Source organism: Arvicola amphibius, chromosome 8 (assembly GCF_903992535.2).
Source record: "Arvicola amphibius chromosome 8, mArvAmp1.2, whole genome shotgun sequence".
NCBI lineage: Eukaryota > Metazoa > Chordata > Mammalia > Rodentia > Cricetidae > Arvicola > Arvicola amphibius.
This window is the reverse complement of record NC_052054.1, coordinates 105,308,987-105,323,507: the sequence shown is the minus strand read 5'-3', so window position 1 is coordinate 105,323,507 and position 14,521 is coordinate 105,308,987. Positions and strand designations below refer to the sequence as shown.

Genomic DNA, 14,521 nt, shown 5'->3' with positions numbered 1-14,521 from the left:
CTAGTTTGAAAACCATGGTGCTATCACTTCTCTATGTATATTGCTATGCCCATGTGACTTTTTAACCCTGATGACCTTTTATCTTCCATTTTGCTAACTATTGTGTATTGCACATATTTGTATAATTAATGAGAGAATGAGTCCATTTCTGCACTAACCCTCCAACAGAACAGCCTTCTCTGTTCTTTTCTTATTCCCTTTTTGTTTCTATGAGGATATCTCTTTTGTTTCTTCCTTGTATTTGGGTTAACTTTATTTTTCAATCACTTTACTCAGTCCTAAGGCCTGTTACCTTTATCTTTGTTGCTTTCTCTTCTCTGAGTTAATAACAGTTTTAGTTTAAAGAAAACTTTGGTCATTTGATAAGGGTTGTATGAGGGAAATTTGAGGAATAGAAGACATTGTTCAAAAATGATTTCTTAGTCTATTTTGTGGAGAAGTGGTTGCCTAGCATGACTTGGTAGTTTGCAAATATGGATTTAAGTCCAGGAATGGTGGCCAGCTGGTAGAGATGAAAAGTAGAAGTTGTGGTGGTGTGTTCATTATCCAGGTGGTGACCAAGGTCCAGCAGCAGAGTCACATATTCTTAGGCTTTCAACCAATACTTATGCAGCTCTTAGATTCCAGATCTTTTTAAAATCATCTTTAAAAGCCCCATTTCCTCGTGTGTGTGTGTGTGTGTGTGTGTGTGTGTATTTCACAAGCTAAATAGAGTTGCCTACTTTCTTATTTTCTACTTCATTGCCCCATTAATGGAAACTTTCTAGATGAAGTACTCCAAAGAGGCAATGTAGTGTACCTGTAAGGGTGAAGACCTTGGATAGAAATGCAGCACAGATGGTATGTGACACCGGGTCCCCGGAGAATACCACATTGTCTTTGCACCTAAGTGCCCCTCAGTACTACATTTCCAAGGGGCCAAAGGAAACCACAGCTCAATGCTCTCCAATCACCAGTTTCTTTTTATTTTAGCTCGTGACAACTGAGCTGCTCAAGGAGGGAAGAACTCTGAGCTGAATAGTAGTGGGTTCCTGGATCTGGAGAGAAGAGGCCACCTTGGAACCAGTAATGAACCATCCTGACTACAAGCTGAACCTTCGGCCCCCCGGGACCTCCAGAGGTATCAAAAAGAAAACGGAGCTTGCCTTGGCAACTGGAGACTTGAAATATAAATGGACTGGGTGTGGAGGTGGAATTCTTTCTACTGAGGGAGACTAATTCTTTTAATGAACTGTTAAATATTCTCTGGTGTTATTTATTCTAGAATTAGGTATGCTCTTATTGTTTCAGTTGATTGTTGTACAGTCATTTTATTTCCTCCAGAAATGGGACAGTCTTTTTTAACACTTTCTATTTTTAAAGGTTTTGTATCTACAAATAGTAAAGCATACCAGACCTATTATTTAGATTTTGCTTCCTGCACAGAGCAGTGCTCACTTAGAACTAAGGTTTTATTTATTTAATAAGGTCAAAACAGACCAGTTTGGTTTTTGTTTTTTGGCTTTTCAAGACAGGGTTTTCTGTAGTTTTGGAGCCTGTCCTGGAACCAGCTCTTGTAGACCAGGCTGGCCTTGAACCCACAGAGATCCGCCTACCTCTGCCTCCCGAGTGCTGGGATTAAAGGCGTGCGCCACCACTGCCTGGCTAAGATCTGTTTTATTTATGCAGTCTTACCCATTCTTCTTTTTGTGACTGTATGAAGTCATCACTGGAAAGGTTCATTCTCTGGTGGCCTTCATAGGTAACAGGGGCAACAACAAAAGTACTGAAGACACAGTACCTTAAAAGAAAATAGAAAAATAGAGTTAAAAGAAAAATAGAGGAAACAGCTGATTGTTGCTTCATGTTTCTAGGTGTGTCCTCTGTGGTTGGCCCGCATGGTGCTGGTGCTTCGCCAGGTGACAAAAAGTCAAAGAACAAGTCCATGCGAGGGAAGAAAAAGAGCATATTTGAACCCTACATGTCCAAGGAGGATGTTTCAGAAGGCTTGAAGAGGGGAACACTTATCCAGGTGCTTAAAACCTACAGGCTATTTATCCCCTGAATATATAGAATGGCAGCAGTCTTGTTTATTAATCTTTTTCCTGTCCTAAGTTGTGTGCTTTGACATAGTGCAGGTTTTTGCTTCTTAGACCTATAGCATGTGTTGAGGTGGAAAGTACCACTAGACTCTCGTAGGCAAACTTCGAGATGTGAGAAGAGAGAACCTTTGTAGCTCATGTCAGTGTTGCTTAGGAATTTCATATTGGGAGAGATCTATGTGAGCCAGGTTGGGGATTGATGCAGTTGAGCAAATAAATATAAGAAAATGAGTTTTCCAAATGAAATAACCAATGTAAACTGCTCAGACAGGAATGGGAAGTGGGGTTGGACTATACCAAATATTGGATTGTTCAGTGTGCCTGAAGCAAAAGAATACTGAATGACTGAGAAAAGTGGGTAAAGTCGTAGAGGAGACAGGAAACAGTATGTACTGAATGCTTTGTAGTTTGCATAATCTGTTCACAGGCTGTTCACTGGTATGGCTGAACAGATGTTCATTGAGCATCCATCTTTGAGCCAGTAATACTTCTTGTTAGGAGAGTACTACAGAGGAACTTGTGAAACAGTGTGGGATAAGATAGCTTAGGTTTCCTTGGGTATGATATCCAAGGCAGCTATTAGGTAACAAAGCTGGAGAAGGAAACAGGGCCATGCCTTCTTTGAATTAAGCATGTTTTATAATTCTTTTTTTTTTTAAAGATTTATTTATTATGTATACAACATTCTGCCTCCATGTATGCCCGCACGCCAGAGGAGGGCGCCAGATCTCAGTACAGATGGTTGTGAGCCACCATGTGGTTGCTGGGAATTGAACTCAGGACCTCTGGAAGAGCAGCCAGTGCTCTTAACCTCTTAGCCATCCCTCCAGCCCCATGTTTTATAATTCTTGAATAGATACACTATCATGTGGTACCTGACTCATTTAAAATTATTGAATGAGGGCTGGGGAGATGGCTGTCAGTAAAGTGCTTACCACACAAGCATGAAGATCTGAGTTTGATCCCTAGCATCATTCACATAAAAGCTGGGAGCAGTGGTGTGCACTTATAATCTGAGGAGGCAGAGACAGAATAATTCCTGAGACTTGATATATATATATATTGCGTGCACGTGCGTGTGTGTGTGTGTGTGTGTGTGTGTGTGTGTGTGTATTTACTAACTGAATAAAGATCAAGATACTACCTTTTGAAGAAGAGTAAAGAGAACTTCAGTTGTTAGAACTTGAGCGAAAAATAGCTTAGGATTTTGATTACAGATGTACACCTTTATGAAATAGGGTTATAACAGTCTTCTGTAATTGTATTAGTTTTTGCTTCCTTTTAATTTTTTGCATTTGAAGTGACTTTTTGCTGGCATTAACACAAAACAAAAGATGTGATCAATATAATAGCTCATATTCCCAGGAGTTTGTAAGTGATCCCTCCTGGCCTATGACATCATAAGCCTCCACAGCCAGAAGCCCTCTCTCCTTTCACCCCCCACATATGAGAACAGTTGTTCTTTGCAGATGGGGTAAGGAATGGGTTCCAGATATGAGGTCACCATGAGAAATATACAACATTGTAAATAAGATTTTCATAGGCAGAGAAACAGTACATCTGCTTTTGTATATAAACTTTCTGTGTGTAGTTGTCTGAGGAAGGTAAAAAGCTAGACAAGAAATGATATTTTAATGCCATTGGAGAAAATTAAACATTTCATATATATTTAGAAATATCTGTCAACTTTTGTATTCAGATGTAAGTATGTCAGGACCTCCTTTTCCCCATCAAGAGAAAAGTCTTTTATTGATAGCTAGGGATCTTAAAAATTAGTAAAATAAAGCATGGTGGCAGTGGCACATGCTTTTAATCCCAGCACTCGGGAGGCAGAAACGGGCAGATCTTTGTGAGTTTGAGGCCAGCCTGGTCTATGGAGCAAGCTCCAAGACAGGCTTCAAAACTACAGAGACCCTGCTTTGAAAAAAAAATTATAGAATAATATAGTGTTAGTTAATGCCATGAAAAAAGATTGAGATGTCATTCTTTTGTAGAAAGGTCATCACAGTGATCAAAGAAACCTAGTTTTGTATTTGGAAATGAATAGCAATAAAACGTGATTCTGTAATATAGTTTTCTTAATAAACAGGTTCTCACATCACTGTGTCATCACTCTGTGCAGAGGTACAGTATTGGTTGGTTGTTATGGGAGACACTGTGAGAGATAAAAGCATGATTGACATGTCTGGAAGGAGGCCCAGTTTAAGGGTGTAACCAAAGTGACCAGGGCAGGGAGATGGTTAGAATTGGGTCTTTCAGAATCCAGGTGATGCATTGACTAGTGGAAGTACAGAATGAGCCCCCAGAGCTACTGGAGGCATGATGTCAGGATTCTTTCTAGAATAGAATATTGGTGAGATGTTGTGGTGGACCACTGAAAATCCCTATTCAAGAAAGACAGAGGACATAATGTTCTCATTTCTAGGAATTTCACTCTTTTTAAAGATTGAGGTCAGGAAGCTAGAGAGTTGGCTTATTGGCTTAGGAGCACTGGCTTCTCTTACAAGAGGACCCAGGTTCAATTCCAGCACTAATATAGTGACTCAGAACAGTCTAACTCCAGACTCAGAGGACCTGCCCTCTTTTGGCTTCTGAAGGCATGACATGCACATGGTGCACAGAAATACAGTCAACATTTTCACACATATAAAAGGAAATTATATGCTTGGGTGTGTATTAAAGAAGAGAACAGTGACGGTGACATTGTGAGGGAAGGAACACCTAAGAAGATAGGTGGCATTCAGAGCTATAATACCAGGGACAAAGGGAGAATTTCAACTCTGCAGACATTAGGTAATTAATGAAATTGAGAACCATTTCTTGATAGCCTAGGGATTGTCAAGCATTTGGGAATGAGCAGTAGAAAAGTCATTGTAGAGGTAGGCAAAAGTAACTGTAGTAATGACAGAAATGATGGGCTGGATCATTGCTTAGAAAGAAAGATGAGAGAGAATAGATAGAAGCCATTGCACATAGTGTGGCTAGGGAAGGCTTCTTAACCCAGAGGTGAGACCTGAAGGGCAAGAATGAGCCAGCCATTTTCAGCCTTCAGAAAATATTATAGGTAGAGAGATCAGCGAGTGGAAGAACGGCAAGTAAAAGACTTGATGTTTTTGATGATCAAGAAAGAAGCAGCCTTTTGAGACATATGGGGGCAAAGGGAGAGTTAGGCAGCAGCCAAATCATTTAGAGTCTGAGACTGTGTTAGGAACTTGGATTTCATTCAAAGAATAATGGGAAGTCACTACAGGGTATTGAGTAGGAAGAACACAGTCTGTTTCATGTCTTAAAAATGTCTCTGTTGTGAGATGAATAGACTTGAATAGAAGCTGGGAGTTCTCTTAGAAAGCCATTGAAATCCACTAGATAAGAAAATATGGAGACATGAAAAGAGAGAACAGGGTGGTGGCAGTGAGGAGAGAAGTGGGTGACTGGAGCTGGAGCTGACACAGCATACTGATGATTAGATGTGAGCAGGAAGGCAGAGCAGGAAATCCAGGATGATCCCGAAACACCTGAGTGGACCAGGTGATGGCCTGATCTTGCTGCTAGTCAGCTAAGGAAGTCAGAATTGGAAATGTGCTGCTTTTGGGGATGTGTAAATGTGTGATGAGGCCCTGGTAATGACTGTAGCCAAGAGGCAGTCAGGAGCCTGGGTTCTGGAGCTGGATTCTCCAGACTTTCCTCCTCAGTGCCTCAGTCACCTCATCTGTAATAAGTGAAGAAAGTAGTATCTATGTCATAGCTGTAGGACTTATATTAATTCATAACTAATTTAACTTAATTGAATTTAAATTAGCTAATTTAAATTAGTTCGTTAGCTCTTAAAAGTACATGACCAATATTCTACCCATGTAAGTAGTATTTGAGATTGTAATTACTGTCATAGGAACATCTGTAATTTAACTGAGGTGTTTGCTGTCCTGTGTTTGGGTGCTATCTGCAGTTGTATGTTTTAGGATTATTTTTCAAGAAAATCTGTGAACATATTTTTATGTGTGAAATTCCTTAGTTTTAAGTGTTTCAGGCACACTGTAAGCCAGCTAAAATGTATCTGTGACTGCCAAGTAAGACTAATTAGACCATTGTGTATTATTTTTCTGTAGTGCTATTTTGGTTCTTGGGTATAGGTAAGGAGAAGACAAATAGTTGGAGTCACTTGAGAGGTAGGCCTTATTGATTGTGTATAAGAGGAAATGGGGACCCAAGGTTTGTGAAGCTAAGGGATAATGGCAAGGAATAATAGCAGGTAAAGACTACTAGTTGGTCGGGCAGTGGTGTCACATGCCTTTAATCCCAGCACTTAGGAGGCAGAGGCAGGCAAATCTCTGTGAGTTCCTTTCTAGTTCCAGGACAGTCAGAGCCAGAGCTATTACACAGAGAAACCTGTCTTGATAAACCAAAAAAAAAAAAAAAAAAAAAAACTACTAGTTAGTTGGCCAAGGAGGTGAGTAACCATAGTAGGCTTGTGGAGGTCTTGGTGATACTGACCAATTATTTGGAATTCTGATGGTGAGATGGAAGTATAGAAGACTGCAGTTAGAAAGGATGATACTAGATTATACTAGCTTCTTGTGTTTGAAGTAATTTGATAGTAGGGTATAGTCGATGGAAATGGTACCTGGGATGGATGGAGACAAAGGTACCTTGAGTGATTTGGTTATTGGTGTGGATTTGAAGCTCCTAAATGTTTATAGGGATTGGGATAGAAGGGAAGACAGTGACATTTGAGTCAAAAGATTTGTGAATTAGTGCTACAACAGGAAGTGAGAAGGAGAAGGTAGCTGTACCAAGTCTATGGCATGAACTTCAAAAGAGTTTTTGAGAAGGAATATAGGAACAAACTAATTTTAAATCAAATAATGTGAAAACAGTCCTCACCATCCTTGAGATGTTCTCTTTGTCAGCACCCAAAGGAACCAATGGCATCAGGGCAGAGCCAGGATCTGAACAGGTAAGAAGTTGCAGAAAGATTCAGAACAGGATTGCAAATATATGATCCTCCTTATAGGTCAAGATCCAGGCTTGGAAAAGTTTAAAAAGAGGAAAGAGGGAATTATGGAAAGACAGAATTCAATTGCTGGCTTCAGCCTCCTCTGGGTGAGAGACATCCTCTGCTGGATGACTCTTTGACCTGGTGGACTATTTCTTGACAGACTTTACTCTTACCTTCTTTCCGGCTGTAGGGAACAACTCTGGTCTGCTGAGGACCTGGTTGGAGTTGCCTGTTTCTACATGTGATCTGTTTTGTCTGGGATCTGTTGTTGACATCCAGTTCTTCAGCCAAATTTCTAAATGTCGATCTAACACAAGGCTTCTACCCTCCCCTCTATGCTTTCATCTTTTGGGAGGTTTGGGATAGAGAATCAGTCAAGAGCTTTCTGGTGCTTTTAATATATTTTCTTTTAAGTAGAGCCTAAATGCAGACCTGAACAATCTGTGTCTTTCCCATGAGCCCAACCTTGGCTTCTCTTAGTGTTCTACAATTAAAGGCATACTCAAACCAAGAGGCTAACCCTTCACTGAACTGAAAGGGAGATGACAGATGAATAGGACTTTAAAAAAAAGGTTAGAAAAGGTTGTCTAGAATCAGAAAAGGAAATGCTTAAAAATACTGTTTCAGTTCATTGCAGCCTTTTCCCTAAGATTGTCTATTTCTCTCTCCTCGTACATAGCGCCTGCTAAGCTGTTGTCAGGAAATATTTGTTGAGTGTATCAGTACTTAGAGAAAACTGTAGGAATTTTTCCTTTTCCTTCATGAAGAAACAATTCTTTAGAAGTGAATTTCCTTTAGCACTTTTAACAAGAAAGACTGGGGTAGTTTGTCAGCCATAACTCCTGGCCTCTTGTTCCTTAACTCTAAGCAGAATTTTGGCAGGATGGGCAAGAGTGAGTGTTGGACCTCTTGCCTGCTCTTGCTAACACTACATCTCTACTGTCCTTCCCTCTGGTTCACCTTCACCATTTGCTCTTGCATTAGGACTCTAGAGCATCTCCTGAGCCTTTCGTGGTGCCCTGGCTGAAAGTATGCTGCAGCTGTAACTTCACAGCACTCCACACATTCTCAGGGGTCAGCTTAGTTCTTATTCAGCACTCGATGTGGTCTGTTTCAAGTTTTGACTATAATCACTGTTTGACAAATGGTTAAGGACTGAGTTTTCATTTGTGATAGTCTGATTTGTATGTTAAAATGTGTACCATGGCCTGGAAATTTGTAATTTAAACACCAGTGAAAGAAATAAATTATTTTCCATTTAATTTTATACCTTCACCTACCTTGTGAATTATGTGCCTTTGAGTCATTTACTTTAGTGGGAAATGCTACTTAAACACATTCTTAAGTTGTCCTTTGAGTCGTGTTGTTAGGAAAATTGCTTCTTCCCTCCACATGTCCCAGTGGCCTGTGAGCGCAGCTGGAATCTGGCGAGGTTATGGCTTCCTGAAAAGACCCACAACACTGAGCTGCTGTTGAGGACTGTCCCCAGCTGCACTCCTGTACATAAATAAAAGTGGACCTTGACTTGGTGCTGGAATCATAGGAAGTTGAAGGCAGACTGGGTGGCCTAGCTGTGGGAGCTAGCATTGCCATTTGCATTAAAAGCTGGTTCTGAACTATTTTGAATTATTATTATATTATTATGTTATTATTATTAACTTGTTCGGTTCCGCATCATAATAAAACATGTACATCCATTTCCTTGAGGCCAAGTATCTAGTTAGAAACCAAGTTGAAAAATAGCCCCAGAAACATCCATTGTGCAGAGGTCATGGAACTGAGAGAGCAAAAGGACGGCTGATGTGAGACATGATCTCCATATAGCCTTATTAAAGTCAAGCTTTATGTGCAGACCAGTACTTGTCATTTCCTAGTCTGTGCCAAGTGCTGCTGTTTCTTACCTTTGCCCATCACAGAAAGGTGTCAGTTTGAGCTTTCAGTGTTTGAACCTGGTGTCTCACACACCAACCTCAATCAGTTTTCATGTATTTAACCCATAGTTCATATGTAACTAACTTGTTTTCTGAATCAAACTGTTTAAGAACTTTCTATCAGAGAACAGCATATATAGGAAAAATCATAAATATCCAGCAAGTTAGATTTTTCACAGATTTTTTTGTTTCGTTTTAAAGGGTGTATTGAGAATCAATCCAAAGAAGTTTCATGAAGCCTTCATTCCTTCTCCGGTAAGTTTATTAACTTTATAATAAACAATGTCATATTGAATATTTTAGATGTTCTCTGAACTTGAAATCATATACTTTAACTAAAAAGCAGAATAGTAAAACAAAATTGAGAATAGGCAAAGATTTCCTTCAAATTTAAATAAATAAAATTTGTCTTTGGTTCACTACCCCTTCTGCCAGTCTTAAAATTGAATGCCAAATGAGAGGATGGTATTTGTTCTGAGGCTGCAGAAAGCAGCTGGACCCAGGCAGGCTACCCGCCAGTTCATGTAATTGGATGCTCTTGGTTTATAGCTTAAAAGGATTTATAGGTTTTTCCACTGATTTAAGGTAATCTTTCCTAAACAAATATGCTATCTACTTTCGTTCTACTGCATGAACTAATCTGAACATTTGTCCAAAAATAATGTGTAATGTTTTTTTTTTGTCAGTTTCTCACTTTACTTTCATACAGGTGATAGACCTTCAGACAAGGGTCTTTACTTTTTGGTTTTTAGGCTGTTTCTTATATTCATGACTCATCCTCAAAGCTTCTCTCCGGTTAAAGTGTCTTCACACTGATAGTGGTTAGCAGCAGGTCTATGCAGAAGGAGCCTTGATTGTGCAAAGCTGGAAGAGCAATATTCTCGAATTCCTGGGCTGACTTTTTCTGGATAACTATATGTAACTATATAAAACTATATATATCTATATATACACACACACACACACATATATGTGTGTGTGTATGTATGTATGTATGTATGTATGTATATTTACAGTGGAAGAGACCATAGGGATGAACTTATAGAAGAGAAATAAAACACAAATATTTCAGTTAACTTACTTTGTTTGCTAAATGGAAAGTTTAATTATTACCATGTTCTTCATAGGTGATTCTGTTATTAGTGCTGTTGTTATTATTACAGTGACCTTGTTATCTGTTCTTAAGTTCTACTCCGTTTCTCTTTCTCACCAGAGTTCAAGGAAACATATTTACTTCCAAGTTGAAGGTTTGCTGTTACACTAGGAAAAGGTTCTCTGACATTTCACATTCTTTTCTCTGAATCATAGTCTCTTCCTTGGACAAAACCTGTTTACATTCTGACTTGGACCTGAATAATGAGAACTTTGAGGTGTATTTCATCCCAGGAACTGTTCTGTCGTGCAGCAGATTGTGTAGAGTGTGGTTTACATGGGTACTAGATTCTAAAGTTTGCTCATACAGTGACTGTGTACAAGAAGGTGCCATGTTAAGAGTCAAGGCTAGCCATCTCTCAATAGGTTCTGTAAAACCAACGTTTCTCACATTAGAAAGAATGATTGTTGTTGTTGTAGCATTCCATACAGGTGGAGGAGTTTGAGTAAATCAGGATTTCTTATGTATGAAAAATGGTGATTTTTAAACATGAAAAGCTCACTTAATGGAGTAAGGAATTCATTCCACAAGGTATCTGTGAACTGAGCAGAGCTCAAACCTCTCACCTGCTCTGTGTGTTGTATGCTCACCTCACTGGCTGGAATGATAAAGAGGACTGTAGCATTTTGAAAATTCTATTACTAGCTTTTTTCCCTCTAAGTACTCAGTCTTGAGTTCCTCTGTGTTAAATCCCTGTTAGGTCACCACTTAACAAATGTGAAGACTAGGACTAAGGAACAGAGAGACACATGTTTCAGATATTAAAAAGTCATGAATTAGGACCAGGAGAGATAGTTTAGGAGTTAAGAGCCTGTGTTCCTCTTATAGAGGACCCAAGTTCAGTTCCTATTGACCATATCATAGCCACCTGTAGTTCCAACTCCAGGGAATCTTATGCTTTGTGAACACTATGATTAGGTGCACATAGCACCATGTTCTATACTTAATTTAAAAATAATAAATATAAATATTTCTATATAAATCTGAAAATCAAGCTAACAATCCATTAAGCAAAAATATATTTCATGGGCCAAAGAGATTGCTCAGTGGTCAAGAGCACTTGCTGCTCTTCCAGAGGACAAAAGTTTGTATCCCAGCACCCATGCCAGGTACCCTATAAGCCCTGTATCTTCAGCTCCAGGGAATTGGACTCCTTTTTCTGACCTTGGTGGATACCTGCATGCATGTGCATGTATACCTTAACATATACATGAATAAAAATCATCTTAGAAGTATATTTTATAACAAATATGACTCTACCCATGTTTATTTGTGTGTGTAGCTCATATCCGTTTGAGCTTCGAGCTGACTGAAATAGTGATCTCCTGTGTTCTGTCCCCTTCTTTCTCAAGCCTGATTCCTTGTCTCCTCTTGGTTCCTTTACATCCCACCGGGACTCTTGCATGTGTATCTATGGCTGTCTCATCCCATAGGTCCAGGTACTATGTTCATGTTTCTTAGCAATACTACCTTTGGACTTGCATAAAGTACAGGGGTGCTACCTAGGTACTTGGGCCAATTTCAGGGGACACATTCCTTTGGCTCTTAGAATTCCTTGTCAGATGATGAGGGCTGAGAAACATGGTAAGGTTCCTACAAATTAAATTCATGTGCTTTGTTTTGCAAATGTCGTGCCTGCATGCTAGTTTGGTTTGTTAAAGAAAAGCTAGGAAGCAAAAGCAAAATGTACTGATGTTTCAGAGGTTCCCAGTTGTTTTCTTGTTTGAAAGTGTTTTCCTGTCATGTTCTATTTAGAAAGCTTCAGATAGATGCTGTATTAGAATTGTTTTTCCCCCATGCTTCATTTGTTCTTTTGCCTAGAATCTAATGAAGTAGTCACATTCTCTCAGAAAGATTAAAGCTACCAAATGTACCTCTTGGGTAAATTTGCCTCTTGGCTGCAAAAACTGCTCATTGAAGCCCCATTGTAGGTGAATAGAAATAGTTTGGACATTGGAGTAGTAATGCATTCTTGTTGCGGGCCTCTTTTGGTCAGCTTTGATTTCCAGAATCGTCATTAAAAATGAATTGACAAGGACAGTAGTAGAATTCAGTAGTGTGGATTTCTGGCTAAGTGTAGTTTTCGCCCATGTCAAGAACAAACTTGTATGAACAGCAAAATCCCACAAGTAGACCAGAAAGTGGGATGTTGAGGTTTGAGTGAAAGGCGAGGGCATAAAAAGAATCTCTTATCTGACCATAGGAGATAGAAAGATTTCCTTATTTGTAATATGAAGCATTGATTAAATATCATTTGTTTGTCACAACTTCAAAATTCTAAGGCTTTTGGAGAGAGAAAAAGGAGATTTGACTAAATTAGTTAGGTTTATTCTTTTTTAAATTTAATTTTATTTTTTTTTAATTTTTCAAGACAGGGTTTCTCTGTAGCTTTGGAGCCTGTCCTGGAACTAGATCTTGTTGATCAGTTGGACTCACAGAGATCTGCCTGCCTCTGTGCCCCACTCCCCCAGTGCTGGGATTAAAGGCGTGTGCCACCACCGCCAAGCTAGGTTTATTCTTACTCTAAAGTGTTTACTTAGTATTATTTGCCATGTGAGAACATCTATCTAAGCCAACGGGCTAAGATTTTATCATCAGATATAAAAGAATATTTTGTGTTGTAGGAACTTGACTTGGAGTCATTTCTGTTGGTAGAAAGTAGATTTTTGTTTTTTTATGGCAGATCCCAAATGTACGGAATGAATCATGTATGTCTTCTTACCAGTGTCTTAGAATTCTTGACAAAAGCAAAATACAAAGTGAAAATAAAACCAAACAACTTTTAAGAAAACTAAGATAAATGATAGTATTACAATATCTTTTTATCCTATTTGAGTTGAGATAAAGAAAAGAAATGGAGCAGCTTCTTGCTGCTGTTTCTGTCCTGGATTATAGTGGTCTAAGAAGCTCTGTAATTTGTATGTGTCTTGTCGTGGGAGGCACCCTTTATCCAGCTGTGGAATTTATTTTTAATCCAAAAGGATTTATTCCACTAATAGAGGATACTCTGACCATTATGACATTCTTAGCGTGTCCGTCCTCATTGTCTTTTTTGAGTCAGATTTTCCTCATTCCTTATATTTATTTTTTATGGATAGCCATCATTCACTTGCTGCCTCCTCCTTCATCTCTTTCTCTTCCCCTTCTAGATATTCTTTCTGATCTTCTTTCTACTGGAAAAAGCAAGTCTTCTAGCCCCCAAATGAAGAGCTGAGTTGTGTGGCTTTAAACCCTAGTTAAGAGGGATAGTGTTGAGTAGTTCCTAAGTTTAGTATCTTTAAAGTGATAGACTTGGCTACAGATAGTCTTTTGAGTGAATCAGAGACAGAATAGTGATAGAATGGCTAGTGGTTGTCTCAGCTTCTACTCATTCCCCCTTTTCTTGTTTCTTTGAGACAGGAATATCACAGTACAGCCAATCTTTAATTTCTGAGCACCAAAGAATGATTACAGCTGTTTGTTGAGGGGGCATTTGCATTGCTGATGTTTTGAAACGTGAGAATGGGTTAAGATGACCTTGAACAGCTCTCTTCATTGGAGGGAGGTTCATAAGATCATGGTGCTTTAAATATATTGCAGAAGGCAACAATTAATGGTGATGTGTCACACTTGAGTTATTCACATTCTGTTTACTAGTATCTGTGTTTCTCTGAGAATCTCATCACAAGGTCAAACTGCTGCAATTCTTTGTGGCTAACATGGTAGCTGTTCCTTAGGGACTAGGGCAGGGTGGGGTCAAGTTTGGCAGAATGTAGGCCACAGCTGCCAGCCATCACTGGATTGGAAATTGAACAGAAAATCTGTTTTAAAATATCTCAAATTTGTTTGTAAGTAGAAACTATAAAACATGCTGAATGACCAAAATCCACTCCCCTCCTCCCCCTTGAGGTGGGGTTGGTGATTTTGGAATGACAGTTTTAACTAACTAAAATTTTATAGTACTCAGTTATTTGAATGTTAAATCTTATCAGTATAGAGTGTCTATATTAAAAAAAAAAAGTAGCTTTCCAGACAGTTTTACTGTCAGCTCCTGTAGCAAAGCCAACATTTAACCTGTCTTTTATTTTCTGAAAAGGGACACATAAGTATGACTTGGAAGAATAAAGAAGAGTACATGTTTGTTGATGTGACATTTTTATCTCAGTCTCTGACCTCCTAAGGCTTACTTTTCCTTAGCTTTTGGTTGCAATCTGACTTTTCAAGAAGACTCTGGTACCCATTAAGATTTGAAGTAGATGGCTGGCGTGAGGGGGTGGTGAGGGTGTTCACTGGACACCGTACCACTTACAGTGGGGTATTTCTGGCTGTGAGACTAAGAATGTTTAAGGTGTCAATACTTCATGTTCATGGTCTAGAGCAG

The 14,521-nt window shown here is 39.1% G+C and overlaps 1 protein-coding gene across 6 annotated transcripts in view; it reads left to right on the top strand.

Annotated features, from left to right (window-relative positions):
* The window catches only part of Dis3l2 (DIS3 like 3'-5' exoribonuclease 2), a 363,987-nt gene that overhangs the window by 41,152 nt on the left and 308,314 nt on the right, over nt 1-14,521 (top strand). For 5 of the 6 annotated variants that reach the window (XM_038339065.2, XM_038339064.1, XM_038339061.2 and 2 more), the window contains 3 exons: nt 973-1,120; nt 1,854-2,011; nt 9,210-9,263. In XM_038339065.2, the coding sequence (XP_038194993.1) occupies nt 1,069-1,120; nt 1,854-2,011; nt 9,210-9,263 (264 nt within the window). In that variant the 5' untranslated portion in view covers nt 973-1,068. Of the gene's footprint in view, nt 1-819; nt 841-972; nt 1,121-1,853; nt 2,012-9,209; nt 9,264-14,521 lie in introns of those variants that run through there. The other variant, XM_038339062.2, reaches the window with a different exon arrangement.